The sequence below is a fragment of the Scyliorhinus torazame genome, chromosome 22 (genome assembly GCF_047496885.1).
Source record: "Scyliorhinus torazame isolate Kashiwa2021f chromosome 22, sScyTor2.1, whole genome shotgun sequence".
Classification (NCBI taxonomy): Eukaryota; Metazoa; Chordata; class Chondrichthyes; order Carcharhiniformes; family Scyliorhinidae; genus Scyliorhinus; species Scyliorhinus torazame.
Window position 1 is genome coordinate 4476562 of NC_092728.1, and position 20810 is coordinate 4497371.

A 20810-nucleotide genomic window follows, 5' to 3' on the forward strand; every position below is an offset into this window, starting at 1 on the left:
AGGTTCAGTGTGGGTTCAGTGTAGGTTCAGTGTGGGTTCAGTGCAGGTTCAGTGTAGGTTCAGTGCGGGTTCAGTGTAGGTTCAGTGTGTATTCAGTGCAGTTTCAGTGTAGGTTCAGTGTGGGTTCAGTGTAGGTTCAGTGTGGGTTCAGTGCAGGTTCAGTGCAGGTTCAGTGTAGGTTCAGTGTAGGTTCAGTGCAGGTTCAGTGCAGGTTCAGTGTAGTTTCAGTGCAGGTTCAGTGTAGGTTCAGTGCAGGTTCAGTGTGGGTTCAGTGCAGGTTCAGTGCAGGTTCAGTGTAGGTTCAGTGTAGGTTCAGTGTGGGTTCAGTGCAGGTTCAGTGTAGTTTCAGTGCAGGTTCAGTGTAGGTTCAGTGCAGGTTCAGTGTGGGTTCAGTGTGGGTTCAGTGTGGGTTCAGTGTGCGTTCAGTGTGGGTTCAGTGTAGATTCAGTGTAGTTTCAGTGCAGGTTCAGTGTGGGTTCAGTGCAGGTTCAGTGTAGTTTCAGTGCAGGTTCAGTGTAGGTTCAGTGCAGGTTCAGTGTGGGTTCAGTGTAGGTTCAGTGTAGGTTCAGTGTGGGTTCAGTGTGGGTTCAGTGTGGGTTCAGTGTAGGTTCAGTGCAGGTTCAGTGTGGGTTCAGTGTGGGTTCAGTGTGGGTTCAGTGTAGGTTCAGTGCAGGTTCAGTGTAGGTTCAGTGTAGGTTCAGTGTGGGTTCAGTGTAGGTTCAGTGTGGGTTCAGTGTGGGTTCTGTGTGGGTTCAGTGCGGGTTCAGTGTGGGTTCAGTGTAGGTTCAGTGCAGGTTCAGTGCAGGTTCAGTGTGGGTTCAGTGCAGGTTCAGTGCAGGTTCAGTGTAGGTTCAGTGTGGGTTCAGTGCAGGTTCAGTGTGGGTTCAGTGCAGGTTCAGTGTAGGTTCAGTGTAGGTTCAGTGTGGGTTCAGTGCAGGTTCAGTGTAGGTTCAGTGTGGGTTCAGTGCAGGTTCAGTGTAGGTTCAGTGCAGGTTCAGTGTGGGTTCAGTGCAGGTTCAGTGTAGGTTCAGTGTGGGTTCAGTGCAGGTTCAGTGTGGGTTCAGTGCAGGTTCAGTGTAGGTTCAGTGTAGGTTCAGTGCAGGTTCAGTGTGGGTTCAGTGTGGGTTCAGTGTGGGTTCAGTGCAGGTTCAGTGCAGATTCAGTGTGGGTTCAGTGCAGGTTCAGTGTGGGTTCAGTGTGGGTTCAGTGTGGGTTCAGTGTGGGTTCAGTGTGGGTTCAGTGCAGGTTCAGTGTAGGTTCAGTGTAGGTTCAGTGTAGGTTCAGTGTGGGTTCAGTGCGAGTTCAGTGTGGGTTCAGTGTGGGTTCAGGTTGGGTTCTGTGTGGGTTCAGTGTGGGTTCAGTGTGGGTTCCGTGTGGGTTCAGTGCGGGTTCAGTGTGGGTTCAGTGTGGGTTCAGTGTGGGTTCAGTGTGGGTTCAGTGTGGGTTCCGTGTGGGTTCAGTGCGGGTTCAGTGTGGGTTCAGTGTGGGTTCAGTGTGGGTTCAGTGTGGGTTCAGTGTGGGTTCAGGTTGGGTTCTGTGTGGGTTCAGTGTGGGTTCAGTGTGGGTTCCGTGTGGGTTCAGTGCGGGTTCAGTGCGGGTTCCGTGTGGGTTCAGTGCGGGTTCAGTGTGGGTTCAGTGTGGGTTCCGTGTGGGTTCAGTGCGGGTTCAGTGTGGGTTCAGTGTGGGTTCAGTGTGGGTTCAGTGTGGGTTCAGTGTGGGTTCAGGTTGGGTTCTGTGTGGGTTCAGTGTGGGTTCAGTGTGGGTTCCGTGTGGGTTCAGTGCGGGTTCAGTGCGGGTTCAGTGTAGGTTCATTGTGGGTTCAGTGTAGGTTCAGTGTAGGTTCAGTGTAGGTTCAGTGTGGGTTCAGTGTAGGTTCAGTGTGGGTTCAGTGTAGGTTCAGTGTGGGTTCAGTGTGGGTTCAGTGTAGGTTCAGTGTAGGTTCAGTGCAGGTTCAGGGCAGGTTCATTGTATGTTCAGTGTGGGTTCAGTGTAGGTTCAGTGTAGGTTCAGTGTAGGTTCAGTGAGGGTTCAGTGTGGGTTCAGTGTAGGTTCAGTGTGGGTTCAGTGTGGGTTCAGTGCAGGTTCAGTGTGGGTTCAGTGTGGGTTCAGTGCAGGTTCAGTGTAGGTTCAGTGTGGGTTCAGTGTAGGTTCAGTGTAGGTTCAGTGTAGGTTCAGTGTGGGTTCAGTGTAGGTTCAGTGTAGGTTCAGTGTAGGTTCAGTGTAGGTTCAGTGTGGGTTCAGTGTAGGTTCAGTGTGGGTTCAGTGTAGGTTCAGTGTGGGTTCAGTGTAGGTTCAGTGTAGGTTCAGTGTGGGTTCAGTGTAGGTTCAGTGTAGGTTCAGTGCAGGTTCAGTGCAGGTGCAGTGTAGGTTCAGTGTGGGTTCAGTGCAGGTTCAGGGCAGGTTCAGTGCAGGTTCAGTGTGGGTTCAGTGTGGGTTCAGTGCAGGTTCAGTGTAGGTTCAGTGTGGGTTCAGTGTGGGTTCAGTGTGGGTTCAGTGTAGGTTCAGTGTAGGTTCAGTGTGGGTTCAGTGTAGGTTCAGTGCGGGTTCAGTGTAGGTTCAGTGCGGGTTCAGTGCAGGTTCAGTGTGGGTTCAGTGCGGGTTCAGTGTAGGTTCAGTGTGGGTTCAGTGTAGGTTCAGTGCGGGTTCAGTGTAGGTTCAGTGCAGGTTCAGTGTAGGTTCAGTGTGGGTTCAGTGTGGGTTCAGTGTGGGTTCAGTGTAGGTTCAGTGTAGGTTCAGTGTGGGTTCAGTGTAGGTTCAGTGCGGGTTCAGTGTAGGTTCAGTGTAGGTTCAGTGTAGGTTCAGTGCGGGTTCAGTGCAGGTTCAGTGTAGGTTCAGTGTAGGTTCAGTGTAGGTTCAGTGCGGGTTCAGTGCAGGTTCAGTGTGGGTTCAGTGCAGGTTCAGTGCAGGTTCAGTGCAGGTTCAGTGTGGGTTCAGTGTAGGTTCAGTGTAGGTTCAGTGCGGGTTCAGTGTAGGTTCAGTGTAGGTTCAGTGTAGGTTCAGTGCGGGTTCAGTGCAGGTTCAGTGTGGGTTCAGTGCAGGTTCAGTGCAGGTTCAGTGCAGGTTCAGTGTGGGTTCAGTGTGGGTTCAGTGTAGGTTCAGTGTAGGTTCAGTGTAGGTTCAGTGCAGGTTCAGTGCAGGTTCAGTGTAGGTTCAGTGTAGGTTCAGTGTAGGTTCAGTGCGGGTTCAGTGCAGGTTCAGTGTGGGTTCAGTGCAGGTTCAGTGCAGGTTCAGTGCAGGTTCAGTGTGGGTTCAGTGTGGGTTCAGTGTAGGTTCAGTGTGGGTTCAGTGCAGGTTCAGTGCAGGTTCAGTGCAGGTTCAGTGTGGGTTCAGTGTGGGTTCAGTGCAGGTTCAGTGCGGGTTCAGTGTGGGTTCAGTGTGGGTTCAGTGCAGGTTCAGTGTAGGTTCAGTGTGGGTTCAGTGTGGGTTCAGTGTGGGTTCAGTGTAGGTTCAGTGTAGGTTCAGTGTGGGTTCAGTGTAGGTTCAGTGCAGGTTCAGGGCAGGTTCAGTGCAGGTTCAGTGTGGGTTCAGTGTGGGTTCAGTGCAGGTTCAGTGTAGGTTCAGTGTGGGTTCAGTGTGGGTTCAGTGTGGGTTCAGTGTAGGTTCAGTGTAGGTTCAGTGTGGGTTCAGTGTAGGTTCAGTGCAGGTTCAGTGCAGGTTCAGTGTAGGTTCAGTGTAGGTTCAGTGTGGGTTCAGTGTAGGTTCAGTGTAGGTTCAGTGTGGGTTCAGTGTGGGTTCAGTGTGGGTTCAGTGTAGGTTCAGTGCAGGTTCAGTGCAGGTTCAGTGTGGGTTCAGTGTAGGTTCAGTGTGGGTTCAGTGTGGGTTCAGTGTGGGTTCAGTGCAGGTTCAGTGTGGGTTCAGTGTGGGTTCAGTGTGGGTTCAGTGTAGGTTCAGTGTAGGTTCAGTGTGGGTTCAGTGTGGGTTCAGTGTAGGTTCAGTGTAGGTTCAGTGTGGGTTCAGTGTGGGTTCAGTGTGGGTTCAGTGTAGGTTCAGTGTAGGTTCAGTGTGGGTTCAGTGTAGGTTCAGTGTGGGTTCAGTGCAGGTTCAGTGTAGGTTCAGTGTAGCTTCAGTGTAGGTTCAGTGTAGGTTCAGTGTGGGTTCAGTGTGGGTTCAGTGTAGGTTCAGTGCAGGTTCAGTGTAGGTTCAGTGTAGGTTCAGTGTGGGTTCAGTGTAGGTTCAGTGTGGGTTCAGTGTGGGTTCAGTGTGGGTTCAGTGTGGGTTCAGTGTGGGTTCAGTGTGGGTTCAGTGTAGGTTCAGTGTGGGTTCAGTGTAGGTTCAGTGTGGGTTCAGTGCAGGTTCAGTGTAGGTTCAGTGTAGCTTCAGTGTAGGTTCAGTGTAGGTTCAGTGTGGGTTCAGTGTGGGTTCAGTGTAGGTTCAGTGCAGGTTCAGTGTAGGTTCAGTGTAGGTTCAGTGTGGGTTCAGTGTAGGTTCAGTGTGGGTTCAGTGTGGGTTCAGTGTGGGTTCAGTGCAGGTTCAGTGTAGGTTCAGTGTGGGTTCAGTGCAGGTTCAGTGTAGTTTCAGTGCAGGTTCAGTGTAGGTTCAGTGCAGGTTCAGTGTGGGTTCAGTGTGGGTTCAGTGTGGGTTCAGTGTGCGTTCATTGTGGGTTCAGTGTAGATTCAGTGTAGGTTCAGTGCAGGTTCAGTGTGGGTTCAGTGTGGGTTCAGTGTGGGTTCAGTGTAGGTTCAGTGCAGGTTCAGTGTAGGTTCAGTGTAGGTTCAGTGTGGGTTCAGTGTAGGTTCAGTGTGGGTTCAGTGTGGGTTCTGTGTGGGTTCAGTGCGGGTTCAGTGTGGGTTCAGTGTAGGTTCAGTGCAGGTTCAGTGCAGGTTCAGTGTGGGTTCAGTGCAGGTTCAGTGCAGGTTCAGTGTAGGTTCAGTGTGGGTTCAGTGCAGGTTCAGTGTGGGTTCAGTGTAGGTTCAGTGCAGGTTCAGTGTAGGTTCAGTGTAGGTTCAGTGTGGGTTCAGTGTAGGTTCAGTGTGGGTTCAGTGTGGGTTCTGTGTGGGTTCAGTGCGGGTTCAGTGTGGGTTCAGTGTAGGTTCAGTGCAGGTTCAGTGCAGGTTCAGTGTGGGTTCAGTGCAGGTTCAGTGCAGGTTCAGTGTAGGTTCAGTGTGGGTTCAGTGCAGGTTCAGTGCAGGTTCAGTGTAGGTTCAGTGTAGGTTCAGTGTAGGTTCAGTGTGGGTTCAGTGTGGGTTCAGTGTAGGTTCAGTGCAGGTTCAGTGTAGGTTCAGTGTAGGTTCAGTGCAGGTTCAGTGTGGGTTCAGTGCAGGTTCAGTGTAGGTTCAGTGTGGGTTCAGTGCAGGTTCAGTGTGGGTTCAGTGCAGGTTCAGTGTAGGTTCAGTGTAGGTTCAGTGCAGGTTCAGTGTGGGTTCAGTGTGGGTTCAGTGTGGGTTCAGTGCAGGTTCAGTGCAGATTCAGTGTGGGTTCAGTGCAGGTTCAGTGTGGGTTCAGTGTGGGTTCAGTGTGGGTTCAGTGTGGGTTCAGTGTGGGTTCAGTGCAGGTTCAGTGTAGGTTCAGTGTAGGTTCAGTGTAGGTTCAGTGTGGGTTCAGTGCGAGTTCAGTGTGGGTTCAGTGTGGGTTCAGGTTGGGTACTGTGTGGGTTCAGTGTGGGTTCAGTGTGGGTTCCGTGTGGGTTCAGTGTGGGTTCAGTGCGGGTTCAGTGTGGGTTCAGTGTGGGTTCAGTGTGGGTTCAGTGTGGGTTCAGTGTGGGTTCCGTGTGGGTTCAGTGCGGGTTCAGTGTGGGTTCAGTGTGGGTTCAGTGTGGGTTCAGTGTGGGTTCAGTGTGGGTTCAGGTTGGGTTCTGTGTGGGTTCAGTGTGGGTTCAGTGTGGGTTCCGTGTGGGTTCAGTGCGGGTTCAGTGCGGGTTCCGTGTGGGTTCAGTGCGGGTTCAGTGTGGGTTCAGTGTGGGTTCCGTGTGGGTTCAGTGCGGGTTCAGTGTGGGTTCAGTGTGGGTTCAGTGTGGGTTCAGTGTGGGTTCAGTGTGGGTTCAGGTTGGGTTCTGTGTGGGTTCAGTGTGGGTTCAGTGTGGGTTCCGTGTGGGTTCAGTGCGGGTTCAGTGCGGGTTCAGTGTAGGTTCATTGTGGGTTCAGTGTAGGTTCAGTGTAGGTTCAGTGTAGGTTCAGTGTGGGTTCAGTGTAGGTTCAGTGTGGGTTCAGTGTAGGTTCAGTGTGGGTTCAGTGTGGGTTCAGTGTAGGTTCAGTGTAGGTTCAGTGCAGGTTCAGGGCAGGTTCATTGTATGTTCAGTGTGGGTTCAGTGCAGGTTCAGTGTAGGTTCAGTGTGGGTTCAGTGTAGGTTCAGTGTAGGTTCAGTGTAGGTTCAGTGTGGGTTCAGTGTAGGTTCAGTGTAGGTTCAGTGTAGGTTCAGTGTGGGTTCAGTGTAGGTTCAGTGTGGGTTCAGTGTAGGTTCAGTGTGGGTTCAGTGTAGGTTCAGTGTAGGTTCAGTGTGGGTTCAGTGTAGGTTCAGTGTAGGTTCAGTGCAGGTTCAGTGCAGGTGCAGTGTAGGTTCAGTGTGGGTTCAGTGCAGGTTCAGGGCAGGTTCAGTGCAGGTTCAGTGTGGGTTCAGTGTGGGTTCAGTGCAGGTTCAGTGTAGGTTCAGTGTGGGTTCAGTGTGGGTTCAGTGTGGGTTCAGTGTAGGTTCAGTGTAGGTTCAGTGTGGGTTCAGTGTAGGTTCAGTGCAGGTTCAGTGCAGGTTCAGTGTAGGTTCAGTGTAGGTTCAGTGCGGGTTCAGTGCAGGTTCAGTGTGGGTTCAGTGCAGGTTCAGTGCAGGTTCAGTGCAGGTTCAGTGTGGGTTCAGTGTGGGTTCAGTGTAGGTTCAGTGTGGGTTCAGTGCAGGTTCAGTGCAGGTTCAGTGCAGGTTCAGTGTGGGTTCAGTGTGGGTTCAGTGCAGGTTCAGTGCGGGTTCAGTGTGGGTTCAGTGTGGGTTCAGTGCAGGTTCAGTGTAGGTTCAGTGTGGGTTCAGTGTGGGTTCAGTGTGGGTTCAGTGTAGGTTCAGTGTAGGTTCAGTGTGGGTTCAGTGTAGGTTCAGTGCAGGTTCAGGGCAGGTTCAGTGCAGGTTCAGTGTGGGTTCAGTGTGGGTTCAGTGCAGGTTCAGTGTAGGTTCAGTGTGGGTTCAGTGTGGGTTCAGTGTGGGTTCAGTGTAGGTTCAGTGTAGGTTCAGTGTGGGTTCAGTGTAGGTTCAGTGCAGGTTCAGTGCAGGTTCAGTGTAGGTTCAGTGTAGGTTCAGTGTGGGTTCAGTGTAGGTTCAGTGTAGGTTCAGTGTGGGTTCAGTGTGGGTTCAGTGTGGGTTCAGTGTAGGTTCAGTGCAGGTTCAGTGCAGGTTCAGTGTGGGTTCAGTGTAGGTTCAGTGTGGGTTCAGTGTGGGTTCAGTGTGGGTTCAGTGCAGGTTCAGTGTAGGTTCAGTGTGGGTTCAGTGTAGGTTCAGTGTGGGTTCAGTGCAGGTTCAATGTGGGTTCAGTGTGGGTTCAGTGTACGTTCAGTGTAGGTTCAGTGTGGGTTCAGTGCAGGTTCAGTGTAGGTTCAGTGTGGGTTCAGTGTAGGTTCAGTGTGGGTTCAGTGCAGGTTCAGTGTGGGTTCAGTGTGGGTTCAGTGTGGGTTCAGTGCAGGTTCAGTGTAGGTTCAGTGTGGGTTCAGTGTAGGTTCAGTGTGGGTTCAGTGCAGGTTCAGTGTAGGTTCAGTGTGGGTTCAGTGTGGGTTCAGTGCAGGTTCAGTGCGGGTTCAGTGGAGGTTCAGTGTGGGTTCAGTGTGGGTTCAGTGTAGGTTCAGTGTGGGTTCAGTGTAGGTTCAGTGTGGGTTCAGTGCAGGTTCAGTGTAGGTTCAGTGCGGGTTCAGTGTAGGTTCAGTGTGGGTTCAGTGCAGGTTCAGTGTAGGTTCAGTGTGGGTTCAGTGTAGGTTCAGTGCAGGTTCAGTGCGGGTTCAGTGTGGGTTCAGTGCAGGTTCAGTGTAGGTTCAGTGTGGGTTCAGTGTGGGTTCAGTGTAGGTTCAGTGCAGGTTCAGTGTGGGTTCAGTGTGGGTTCAGTGCAGGTTCAGTGCAGGTTCAGTGTAGGTTCAGTGTGGGTTCAGTGTGGGTTCAGTGTGGGTTCAGTGTAGGTTCAGTGTGGGTTCAGTGTAGGTTCAGTGTGGGTTCAGTGTAGGTTCAGTGTAGGTTCAGTGTGGGTTCAGTGTAGGTTCAGTGCAGGTTCAGTGCAGGTTCAGTGTCGGTTCAGTGTGGGTTCAGTGTGGGTTCAGTGTAGGTTCAGTGTAGGTTCAGTGTGGGTTCAGTGTAGGTTCAGTGTGGGTTCAGTGTAGGTTCAGTGTAGGTTCAGTGTGGGTTCAGTGTGGGTTCAGTGTAGGTTCAGTGTGGGTTCAGTGTAGGTTCAGTGTAGGTTCAGTGTGGGTTCAGTGCAGGTTCAGTGCAGGTTCAGTGCAGGTTCAGTGTAGGTTCAGGGCAGGTTCAGTGCGGGTTCAGTGTGGGTTCAGTGTAGGTTCAGTGTGGGTTCAGTGTGGGTTCAGTGTGGGTTCAGTGTAGGTTCAGTGTGGGTTCAGTGTGGGTTCAGTGTGGGTTCAGTGTAGGTTCAGTGTAGGTTCAGTGTGGGTTCAGTGTGGGTTCAGTGTAGGTTCAGTGTAGGTTCAGTGTGGGTTCAGTGTGGGTTCAGTGTGGGTTCAGTGTAGGTTCAGTGTAGGTTCAGTGTGGGTTCAGTGTAGGTTCAGTGTGGGTTCAGTGCAGGTTCAGTGTAGGTTCAGTGTAGCTTCAGTGTAGGTTCAGTGTAGGTTCAGTGTGGGTTCAGTGTGGGTTCAGTGTAGGTTCAGTGCAGGTTCAGTGTAGGTTCAGTGTAGGTTCAGTGTGGGTTCAGTGTAGGTTCAGTGTGGGTTCAGTGTGGGTTCAGTGTGGGTTCAGTGTGGGTTCAGTGTGGGTTCAGTGTGGGTTCAGTGTAGGTTCAGTGTGGGTTCAGTGTAGGTTCAGTGTGGGTTCAGTGCAGGTTCAGTGTAGGTTCAGTGTAGCTTCAGTGTAGGTTCAGTGTAGGTTCAGTGTAGGTTCAGTGTGGGTTCAGTGTGGGTTCAGTGTAGGTTCAGTGCAGGTTCAGTGTAGGTTCAGTGTAGGTTCAGTGTGGGTTCAGTGTAGGTTCAGTGCAGGTTCAGTGTAGGTTCAGTGCGGGTTCAGTGCAGGTTCAGTGTAGGTTCAGTGTGGGGTCAGTGTAGGTTCAGTGTAGGTTCAGTGTGTGTTCAGTGTGTGTTCAGTGCAGGTTCAGTGTGGGTTCAGTGTGGGGTCAGTGTAGGTTCAGTGCAGGTTCAGTGTGGGTTCAGTGTGGGTTCAGTGTGGGTTCAGTGCAGGTTCAGTGCAGGTTCAGTGTAGGTTCAGTGTGGGTTCAGTGTAGGTTCAGTGCAGGTTCAGTGTGGGTTCAGTGTGGGTTCAGTGTGTGTTCAGTGCAGGTTCAGTGTAGGTTCAGTGTGGGTTCAGTGTGGGTTCAGTGTGGGTTCAGTGCAGGTTCAGTGTAGGTTCAGTGTAGGTTCAGTGTGGGTTCAGTGCAGGTTCACTGTAGGTTCAGTGTGGGTTCAGTGTGGGTTCAGTGCACGTTCAGTGTAGGTTCAGTGCGGGTTCAGTGTAGGTTCAGTGCGGGTTCAGTGTGGGTTCAGTGTAGGTTCAGTGCGGGTTCAGTGTAGGTTCAGTGTAGGTTCAGTGCGGGTTCAGTGTGGGTTCAGTGTAGGTTCAGTGCGGGTTCACTGTAGGTTCAGTGTGGGTTCAGTGTAGGTTCAGTGTAGGTTCAGTGTGGGTTCAGTGCAGGTTCACTGTAGGTTCAGTGCGGGTTCAGTGTAGGTTCAGTGCGGGTTCAGTGCAGGTTCACTGTAGGTTCAGTGTGGGTTCAGTGTGGGTTCAGTGTAGGTTCAGTGTAGGTTCAGTGCAGGTTCAGTGTGGGTTCAGTGCAGATTCAGTGCAGATTCAGTGCAGGTTCAGTGTAGGTTCAGTGTGGGTTCAGTGTAGGTTCAGTGCAGGTTCAGTGTAGGTTCAGTGTAGGTTCAGTGTGGGTTCAGTGCAGGTTCAGTGTAGGTTCAGTGTAGGTTCAGTGCAGGTTCAGTGTAGGTTCAGTGTAGGTTCAGTGCAGGTTCAGTGTAGGTTCAGTGTAGGTTCAGTGCAGGTTCAGTGCAGGTTCAGTGTAGGTTCAGTGTGGGTTCAGTGTAGGTTCAGTGCAGGTTCAGTGTAGGTTCAGTGTAGGTTCAGTGTGGGTTCAGTGCAGGTTCAGTGTGGGTTCAGTGTAGGTTCAGTGTAGGTTCAGTGCGGGTTCAGTGTAGGTTCAGTGTAGGTTCAGTGTAGGTTCAGTGCAGGTTCAGTGCAGGTTCAGTGCGGGTTCAGTGTAGGTTCAGTGTAGGTTCAGTGTGGGTTCAGTGTGGGTTCAGTGCGGGTTCAGTGTAGGTTCAGTGTGGGTTCAGTGTGGGTTCAGTGCGGGTTCAGTGTAGGTTCAGTGTGGGTTCAGTGTGGGTTCAGTGCAGGTTCAGTGTAGGTTCAGTGTGGGTTCAGTGCAGGTTCAGTGTAGGTTCAGTGTGGGTTCAGTGTGGGTTCAGTGTAGGTTCAGTGTAGGTTCAGTGCAGGTTCAGTGTGGGTTCAGTGCAGGTTCAGTGTAGGTTCATGTAGGTTCAGTGTAGGTTCAGTGTGGGTTCAGTGTGGGTTCAGTGTAGGTTCAGTGTAGGTTCAGTGCAGGTTCAGTGTAGGTTCAGTGTAGGTTCATGTAGGTTCAGTGTAGGTTCAGTGTGGGTTCAGTGTGGGTTCAGTGCAGGTTCAGTGTAGGTTCAGTGTAGGTTCAGTGTGGGTTCAGTGCAGGTTCAGTGTAGGTTCATGTAGGTTCAGTGTGGGTTCAGTGTGGGTTCAGTGTAGGTTCAGTGTAGGTTCAGTGTGGGTTCAGTGCAGGTTCAGTGTAGGTTCATGTAGGTTCAGTGTAGGTTCAGTGTGGGTTCAGTGTGGGTTCAGTGTAGGTTCAGTGTAGGTTCAGTGTGGGTTCAGTGCAGGTTCAGTGTAGGTTCATGTAGGTTCAGTGTGGGTTCAGTGCAGGTTCAGTGTGGGTTCAGTGCAGGTTCAGTGTAGGTTCATGTAGGTTCAGTGTAGGTTCAGTGTGGGTTCAGTGTGGGTTCAGTGTAGGTTCAGTGTGAGTTCAGTGCAGGTTCAGTGCAGGTTCAGTGTGGGTTCAGTGTGGGTTCAGTGTAGGTTCAGTGTGGGTTCAGTGTGGGTTCAGTGTGGGTTCAGTGTGGGTTCAGTGTAGGTTCAGTGTAGGTTCAGAGTAGGTTCAGTGTGGGTTCAGTGCAGGTTCAGTGTAGGTTCAGTGTGGGTTCAGTGTAGGTTCAGTGTAGGTTCAGTGTAGGTTCAGTGTGGGTTCAGTGTGGGTTCAGTGTAGGTTCAGTGCAGATTCAGTGCAGGTTCAGTGTAGGTTCAGTGTGGGTTCAGTGCAGGTTCAGTGTAGGTTCAGTGTGGGTTCAGTGTGGGTTCAGTGTAGGTTCAGTGCAGGTTCAGTGTGGGTTCAGTGCAGGTTCAGTGTAGGTTCAGTGCGGGTTCAGTGTGGGTTCAGTGTAGGTTCAGTGTGGGGTCAGTGTGGGTTCAGTGCAGGTTCAGTGCGGGTTCAGTGTGGGTTCAGTGTGGGTTCAGTGTAGGTTCAGTGCAGGTTCAGTGCAGGTTCAGTGTGGGTTCAGTGTGGGTTCAGTGTAGGTTCAGTGCAGGTTCAGTGTGGGTTCAGTGCAGGTTCAGTGTGGGTTCAGTGTAGGTTCAGTGCAGGTTCAGTGCAGATTCAGTGCAGGTTCAGTGTGGGGTCAGTGTGGGTTCAGTGTGGGTTCAGTGTAGGTTCAGTGCAGGTTCAGTGCAGATTCAGTGCAGATTCAGTGCAGGTTCAGTGTGGGGTCAGTGTGGGTTCAGTGTGGGGTCAGTGTGGGTTCAGTGCAGGTTCAGTGCAGGTTCAGTGCGGGGTCAGTGTGGGTTCAGTGTGGGTTCAGTGTAGGTTCAGTGTAGGTTCAGTGCAGGTTCAGTGTAGGTTCAGTGTAGGTTCAGTGCAGGTTCAGTGCAGATTCAGTGCAGATTCAGTGCAGGTTCAGTGTAGGTTCAGTGTAGGTTCAGTGTGGGTTCAGTGTAGGTTCAGTGCAGATTCAGTGCAGGTTCAGTGTAGGTTCAGTGTAGGTTCAGTGTGGGTTCAGTGTGGGTTCAGTGTGGGTTCAGTGCAGGTTCAGTGTAGGTTCAGTGCAGGTTCAGTGCAGATTCAGTGCAGGTTCAGTGTAGGTTCAGTGTGGGTTCAGTGTGGGTTCAGTGCAGGTTCAGTGTAGGTTCAGTGCAGGTTCAGTGCAGATTCAGTGCAGATTCAGGGCAGGTTCAGTGCGGGTTCAGTGCAGGTTCAGTGTAGGTTCAGTGCAGGTTCAGTGCAGATTCAGTGCAGATTCAGTGCAGATTCAGTGCAGATTCAGTGCAGATTCAGTGCAGGTTCAGTGTAGGTTCAGTGTAGGTTCAGTGTAGGTTCAGTGTAGGTTCAGTGCAGATTCAGTGCAGGTTCAGTGCAGGTTCAGTGCGGGTTCAGTGTAGGTTCAGTGTAGATTCAGTGCAGGTTCAGTGCAGGTTCAGTGTAGGTTCAGTGTAGGTTCAGTGTGGGTTCAGTGTAGGTTCAGTGTAGATTCAGTGCAGATTCAGTGCAGGTTCAGTGTAGGTTCAGTGCAGGTTCAGTGTAGGTTCAGTGTGGGTTCAGTGTAGATTCAGTGCAGGTTCAGTGCAGGTTCAGTGCGGGTTCAGTGTAGGTTCAGTGTAGATTCAGTGCAGATTCAGTGCAGGTTCAGTGTAGGTTCAGTGTGGGTTCAGTGTAGGTTCAGTGTAGATTCAGTGCAGATTCAGTGCAGGTTCAGTGTAGGTTCAGTGCAGGTTCAGTGTAGGTTCAGTGTGGGTTCAGTGTAGATTCAGTGCAGGTTCAGTGCAGGTTCAGTGTAGGTTCAGTGTAGGTTCAGTGTGGGTTCAGTGTAGGTTCAGTGTAGATTCAGTGCAGATTCAGTGCAGGTTCAGTGTAGGTTCAGTGCAGGTTCAGTGTAGATTCAGTGCAGGTTCAGTGTAGGTTCAGTGTAGGTTCCGTGTGGGTTCAGTGCAGGTTCAGTGTAGGTTCAGTGTAGATTCAGTGTAGGTTCAGTGTGGGTTCAGTGTGGGTTCAGTGTGGGTTCAGTGTGGGTTAAGTGTGGGTTCAGTGCAGGTTCAGTGTAGGTTCAGTGTAGGTTCAGTGTGGGTTCAGTGTAGATTCAGTGTAGGTTCAGTGTGGGTTCAGTGTGGGTTCAGTGTGGGTTCAGTGCAGGTTCAGTGTAGGTTCAGTGTAGATTCAGTGTAGGTTCAGTGTGGGTTCAGTGTGGGTTCAGTGTGGGTTAAGTGTGGGTTCAGTGCAGGTTCAGTGTAGGTTCAGTGTAGGTTCAGTGTGGGTTCAGTGTAGATTTAGTGCAGGTTCAGTGCAGGTTCAGTGTAGGTTCAGTGTGGGTTCAGTGTAGGTTCAGTGCAGATTCAGTGTAGGTTCAGTGTAGGTTCAGTGCGGGTTCAGTGTAGGTTCAGTGTGGGTTCAGTGTAGGTTCAGTGCAGGTTCAGTGTGGGTTCAGTGTGGGTTCAGTGTAGGTTCAGTGTGGGGTCAGTGTGGGTTCAGTGCAGGTTCAGTGTGGGTTCAGTGTGGGGTCAGTGTGGGTTCAGTGTAGGTTCAGTGTAGGTTCAGTGTAGGTTCAGTGTGGGTTCAGTGTGGGGTCAGTGTGGGGTCAGTGTGGGGTCAGTGTGGGTTCAGTGTAGGTTCAGTGCAGGTTCAGTGTAGGTTCAGTGTAGGTTCAGTGTGGGTTCAGTGTGGGGTCAGTGTGGGGTCAGTGTGGGGTCAGTGTGGGTTCAGTGTAGGTTCAGTGCAGGTTCAGTGTAGGTTCAGTGTAGGTTCAGTGTGGGTTCAGTGTGGGGTCAGTGTGGGGTCAGTGTGGGGTCAGTGTGGGTTCAGTGCAGGTTCAGTGTAGGTTCAGTGTGGGTTCAGTGTAGGTTCAGTGTGGGTTCAGTGTGGGTTCAGTGTGGGGTCAGTGTGGGTTCAGTGTGGGGTCAGTGTGGGGTCAGTGTGGGTTCAGTGTGGGTTGAGTGTGGGTTCAGTGTGGGGTCAGTGTGGGTTCAGTGTGGGTTCAGTGTGGGGTCAGTGTGGGTTCAGTGTGGGTTCAGTGTGGGGTCAGTGTGGGTTCAGTGTGGGTTCAGTGTGGGGTCAGTGTGGGTTCAGTGTGGGGTCAGTGTGGGTTCAGTGTGGGGTCAGTGTGGGTTCAGTGTGGGTTCAGTGTAGGTTCAGTGTGGGTTCAGTGTGGGTTCAGTGTGGGTTCTGTGTGGGTTCAGTGTAGGTTCAGTGTAGGTTCAGTGTGGGTTCAGTGTGGGTTCAGTGTAGGTTGAGTGTAGTTTTGTTGGAGCAGACCCGATGGGCGAAAGACCTCTCCTGTGCGACTCTCAGAGAAGCCGTGTGTTGGGCCTGATACCTGCCAACTTTGCGACCTCGCAGCCGTTGGAATTCCACTTCATTCACCGTCCAAACGGAACCTTTCACATTCTCCACGCGATTAAAGCACTTGTGCAAACTCAGGTTGTGTCGGACGGCATTCTGCGACAGATAGAAGAGCAAAATGAGGAGACCGACCGAGAAAGATCAGATGGGCAGACACACACAACAATCCTTGCAGCAGCACCGCTCGGTCCGTCTGCTTACCTTCCACGTGGCAGTGTTGTAACGGAAAAAGGCAAAAGTGCGGGTGAACCAATGGTATATTTCGTTCAGTGTCAGCTGTCTCTCAGCGGCCTCCAGGATGGCCTGCGAATAATAAACTGGAATTAACAAATCAAAAACTATCCCCAGCCAATAAAACACAAGTACAAGAGGAGGATGAGCTGGGAGTGTCAGAGTGAGGGGTGTGGGTATATCAGTGTTACAGTGAGGGTTGTGGGTATATCAGTGTTACAGTGAGGGTTGTGGGGTATATCAGTGTTACAGTGAGGGGTGTGGGGTATATCCGAGTGTTACAGTGAGGGGTGTGGGGTATATCAGAGTGTTACAGTGAGGGGTGTGGGGTATATCAGAGTGTTACAGTGAGGGGTGTGGAGTATATCAGTGTTACAGTGAGGGGTGTGGGGTATATCAGTGTTACAGTGAGGGGTGTGGGGTATATCAGTGTTACAGTGAGGGGTGTGGTGTATATCAGTGTTACAGTGAAGGTGTGGGGTATATCAGTGTTACAGTGAGGTGTGTGGGGTATATCAGAGTGTTACAGTGAGGGGTGTGGGGTATATCAGTGTTACAGTGAGGGGTGTGGTGTATATCAGAGTGTTACAGTGAGGGGTGTGGGGTATATCAGAGTGTTACAGTGAGGGGTGTGGGGTATATCAGAGTGTTACAGTGAGGGGTGTGGGGTATATCAGAGTGTTACAGTGAGGGGTGTGGGATACATCAGAGTGTTACAGTGAGGGGTGTGGGGTATATCAGTGTTACAGTGGGGGTGTGGGGTATATCAGAGTGTTACAGTGAGGGGTGTGGGGTATATCAGAGTGTTACAGTGAGGGGTGTGGGGTATATCAGTGTTACAGTGAGGGGTGTGGGGTATATCAGTGTTACAGTGAGGGGTGTGGGGTATATCAGTTTTTCAGTGAGGGGTGTGGGGTATATCAGTGTCACAGTGAGGGGTGTGGGGTATATCAGTGTTACAGTGAGGGGTGTGGGGTATATCAGTGTCACAGTGAGGGGTGTGGGGTATATCAGTGTTACAGTGAGGGGTGTGGGGTATATCAGTGTCACAGTGAGGGGTGTGGGGTATATCAGTGTTACAGTGAGGGATGTGGGGTATATCAGTGTTACAGTGAGGGGTGTGGGGTGTATCAGGGTGTTACAGTGAGGGGTGTGGGATATATCAGAGTGTTACAGTGAGGGGTGTGGGGTATATCAGTGTTACAGTGAGGGGTGTGGGGTATATCAGAGTGTTACAGTGAGGGGTGTGGGGTATATCAGTGTTACAGTGAGGGTGTGGGGTATATCCGTGTTACAGTGAGGGGTGTGGGGTATATCAGTGTTACAGTGAGGGGTGTGGGGTATATCAGTGTTACAGTGAGGGGTGTGGGGTATATCAGAGTGTTACAGTGAGGGGTGTGGGGTATATCAGTGTTACAGTGAGGGGTGTGGGGTATATCAGTGTTACAGTGAGGGGTGTGGGATATATCAGTGTTACAGTGAGGGGTGTGGGGTATATCAGTGTTACAGTGAGGGGTGTGGGGTATGTCAGAGTGTTACAGTGAGTGGTGTGGGGTATATCAGTGTTACAGTGAGGGGTGTGTGGTATATCAGTGTTACAGTGAGGGGTATGGGGTATATCAGAGTGTTACAGTGAGGGGTGTGGGGTATATCAGTGTTACAGTGAGGGGTGTGGGGTATATCAGTGTTACAGTGAGGGGTGTGGGATATATCAGTGTTACAGTGAGGGGTGTGGGGTATATCAGTGTTACAGTGAGGGTTGTGGGGTATATCAGAGTGTTACAGTGAGGGGTGTGGGGTATATCATTGTTACAGTGAGGGTTGTGGGGTATATCAGAGTGTTACAGTGTGGGATATGGGGTATATCAGAGTGTTACAGTGAGGGGTGTGGGGTATATCAGTGTTACAGTGAGGGGTGTGGGGTATATCAGTGTTACATTGAGGGGTTTGGGGTATATCAGTGTTACAGTGAGGGTTGTGGGGTATATCAGAGTGTTACAGTGAGGGGTGTGGGGTATATCAGAGTGTTACAGTGAGGGGTGTGGGGTATATCAGTGTTACAGTGAGGGGTGTGGGTATATCAGTGTTACAGTGAGGGGTGTGGGGTATATCAGAGTGTTACAGTGCGGGGTGTGGGGTATCTCAGAGTGTTACAGTGAGGGGTGTGGGGTATATCAGAGTGTTACAGTGAGGGGTGTGGGGTATATCAGTGTTACAGTGAGGGGTGTGGGTATATCAGTGTTGCAGTGAGGGGTGTGGGGTATATCAGAGTGTTACAGTGAGGGGTGTGGGGTATATCAGAGTGTTACAGTGAGGGGTGTGGGGTATATCAGTGTTACAGTGAGGGGTGTGGGGTATATCAGTGTTACAGTGAGGGGTGTAGGGTATATCAGTGTTACAGTGAGGGGTGTGGGGTATATCAGAGTGTTACAGTGAGGGGTGTGGGGTATATCAGAGTGTTACAGTGAGGGGTGTGGGATATATCAGTGTTACAGTGAGGGGTGTGGGGTATATCAGTGTTACAGTGAGGGGTGTGGGGTATATCAGAGTTACAGTGAGGGGTGTGGGGTATATCAGAGTTACAGTGAGGGTTGTGGGGGAGATCAGAGTGTTACAGTGAGGGGTGTGGGGTATATCAGAGTGTTACAGTGTGGGGTGTGGGGTATATCAGTGTTACAGTGAGGGTTGTGGGGGAGATCAGAGTGTTACAGTGAGGGGTGTGGGGTATATCAGAGTGTTACAGTGAGGGGTGTGGGGTATATCAGAGTTACAGTGAGGGGTGTGGGGTATATCAGTGTTACAGTGAGGGTTGTGGGGGAGATCAGAGTGTTACAGTGAGGGGTGTGGGGTATATCAGTGTTACAGTGAGGGGTGTGGGGTATGTCAGTGTTACAGTGAGGGTTGTGGGGGAGATCAGAGTGTTACAGTGAGGGGTGTGGGGTATATCAGTGTTACAGTGAGGGGTGTGGGGTATATCAGTGTGTTACAGTGAGGGGTGTGAGGTATATCAGTGTTACAGTGAGGGTTGTGGGGGAGATCAGAGTGTTACAGTGAGGGGTGTGGGGTATATCAGAGTGTTACAGTGAGGGGTGTGCGGTATATCAGTGTTCCAGTGAGGGGTGTGGGGTATATCAGAGTGTTACAGTGAGGGGTGTGGGCCATATCAGTGTTACAGTGAGGGTTGTCGGGTATATCAGAGTGTTACAGTGAGGGGTGGGGGGTATATCAGAGTGTTACAGAGAGGGGTGTGGGATATATCAGTGTTACAGTGAGGGGTGTGGGGTATATCAGAGTGTTACAGTGAGGGGTGTGGGGTATATCAGTGTTACAGTGAGGGGTGTGGGGTATATCAGTGTTACAGTGAGGGATGTGGGGTATATAAGTGTTACAGTGAGGGGTGTGGGTATATCAGTGTTACAGTGAGGGGCGTGGGGTATATCAGTGTTACAGTGAGGGGTGTGGGGTATATCAGTGTTACAGTGAGGGGTGTGGGGTATATCAGAGTGTTAGAGTGAGGGGTGTGAGGTATATCAGTGTTACAGTGAGGGGTGTGGGGTATATCAGTGTTACAGTGAGGGGTGTGGGGTATATCAGAGTGTTAGAGTGAGGGGTGTGAGGTATATCAGTGTTACAGTGAGGGGTGTGGGGTATATCAGTGTTACAGTGAGGGGTGTGGGGTATATCAGAGTTACAGTGAGGGGTGTGGGGTATATCAGAGTGTTACAGTGAGGGGTGTGCGGTATATCAGAGTTACAGTGAGGGGTGTGGGGTATATCAGAGTGTTACAGTGAGGGGTGTGAGGTATATCAGTGTTACAGTGAGGGGTGTGGGGTATATCAGAGTGTTACAGTGAGGGGTGTGGGGTATATCAGAGTGTTACAGTGAGGGCTGTGGGATATATCAGAGTGTTACAGTGAGGGGTGTGGGGTATATCAGTGTTACAGTGAGGGGTGTGGGGTATATCAGTGTTACAGTGAGGGGTGCGGGGTATATCAGAGTGTTACAGTGAGGGGTGTGGGGTATATCAGTGTTACAGTGAGGGGTGTGGGGTATATCAGTGTTACAGTGAGGGGTGTGGGTATATCAGTGTTACAGTGAGGGGTGTGGGGTATATCAGTGTTACAGTGAGGGGTGTGGGGTGTATCAGTGTTACAGTGAGGGGTGTGGGGTATATCAGAGTGTTACAGTGAGGGGTGTGGGGTATATCAGTGTTACAGTGAGGGGTGTGGGATATATCAGAGTGTTACAGTGAGGGGTGTGGGGTATATCAGTGGTACAGTGAGGGGCGTGGGGTATATAAGTGTTACAGTGAGGGGTGTGGGGTATGTCAGAGTGTTACAGTGAGGGGTGTGGGGTATATCAGTGTTACAGTGAGGGGTGTGGGGTATATCAGTGTTAAAGTGAGGGGTGTGGGGTATATCAGTGTTATAGTGAGGGGTGTGGGTATATCAGTGTTACAGTGAGGGGTGTGGGGTATATCAGTGTTACAGTGAGGGGTGTGGGATATATCAGAGTGTTACAGTGAGGGGTGTGGGTATATCAGTGTTACAGTCAGGGGTGTGGGATATATCAGAGTGTTACAGTGAGGCGTGTGGGGTATATCAGTGTCACAGTGAGAGGTGTGGGATATATCAGAGTGTTACAGTGAGGGGTGTGGGGTATATCAGTGTTACAGTGAGGGGTGTGGGGTATATCAGAGTGTTACAGTGAGGGGTGTGGGGTATATCAGAGTATTACAGTGAGGGGTCTGAGGTATATCAGTGTTACAGTGAGGAGTGTGGGGTATATCAGTGTTACAGTGAGGGGTGTGGGGTATATCAGTGTTACAGTGAGGGGTGTGGGGTGTATCAGTGTTACAGTGAGGGGTGTGGAGTATATCAGAGTGTTACAGTGAGGGGTGTGGGGTATATCAGAGTGTTACAGTGAGGGGCGTGGAGTATATCAGTGTTACAGTGAGGGGTGTGGGGTATATCAGTGTTACAGTGAGGGGTGTGGGATACATCAGTGTTACAGTGAGGGGTGTGGGGTATATCAGTGGTACAGTGAGTGTTGTGGGGTATATCAGTGTTACAGTGAGGGGTGTGGGGTATATCAGAGTGTTACAGTGAGGGGTGTGGGGTATATCAGAGTGTTACAGTGAGGGGTGTGGGTTATATCAGAGTGTTACAGTGAGGGGTGTGGGGTATATCAGTGTTACAGTGAGGGGTGTGGGGTATATCATTGTTACAGTGATGGGATTGGGGTATATCAGTGTTACAGTGAGGGGTGTGGGGTATATCAGTGTTACAGTGAGGGGTGTGGGGTATATCAGTGTTACAGTGAGTGGTGTGGGGTATATCAGAGTGTTTCAGTGAGGGGTGTGGGGTATATCAGTGTTACAGTGAGGGGTGTGGGGTATATCAGTGTTACAGTGAGGGGTGTGGGGTATATCAGTGTTACATTGAGGGGTGTGGGGTATATCAGTGTTACAGTGAGGGGTGTGGGGTATATCAGTGTTAACAGTGAGGGGTGTGGGGTATATCCGAGTGTTACAGTGAGGGGTGTAGGGTATATCAGAGTGTTACAGTGAGGGGTGTGGGGTATATCAGTGTTACAGTGAGGGGTGTGCGGTATATCAGAGTGTTACAGTGAGGGGTGTGGGGTATATCAGTGTTACAGCGAGGGGTGTGGGGTATATCAGTGTTAAAGTGAGGGGTGTGGGGTATATCAGTGTTACAGTGAGGGGTGTGGGGTATATCAGTGTTACAGTGAGGGGTGTGGGGTATATCAGAGTTACAGTGAGGGGTGGGATATATCAGAATGTTACAGTGAGGGGTGTGGGGTATATCAGTGTTACAGTGAGGGGTGTGGGATATATCAGAGTGTTTCAGTGAGGGGTGTGGGGTATATCAGTGTTACAGTGAGGTGTGTGGGGTATATCAGTGTTACAGTGAGGGGTGTGGGGTATACCAGTGTTACAGTGAGGGGTGTGGGGTATATCAGAGTGTTACAGTGAGGGGTGTGGCGTATATCAGTGTTACAGTGAGGGGTGTGGGGTATATCAGTGTTACAGTGAGGGGTGTGGCATATATCAGTGTTACAGTGAGGGGTGTGGGGTATATCAGTGTTACAGTG

At 51.1% G+C, this 20810-nt stretch overlaps 1 protein-coding gene across 1 annotated transcript in view; it reads right to left on the bottom strand.

Moving 5' to 3' along the window:
* The window catches only part of LOC140399470 (forkhead box protein P1-B-like), a 232950-nt gene that overhangs the window by 116303 nt on the left and 95837 nt on the right, over nt 1–20810 (bottom strand). Inside the window, exons 10-11 of the mRNA XM_072489044.1 lie at nt 14667–14768; nt 14440–14561 (exon numbers count right to left, since the gene is read on the bottom strand). Of these exons, the coding sequence (XP_072345145.1) occupies nt 14440–14561; nt 14667–14768 (224 nt within the window). The remainder of the gene's footprint in view (nt 1–14439; nt 14562–14666; nt 14769–20810) is intronic.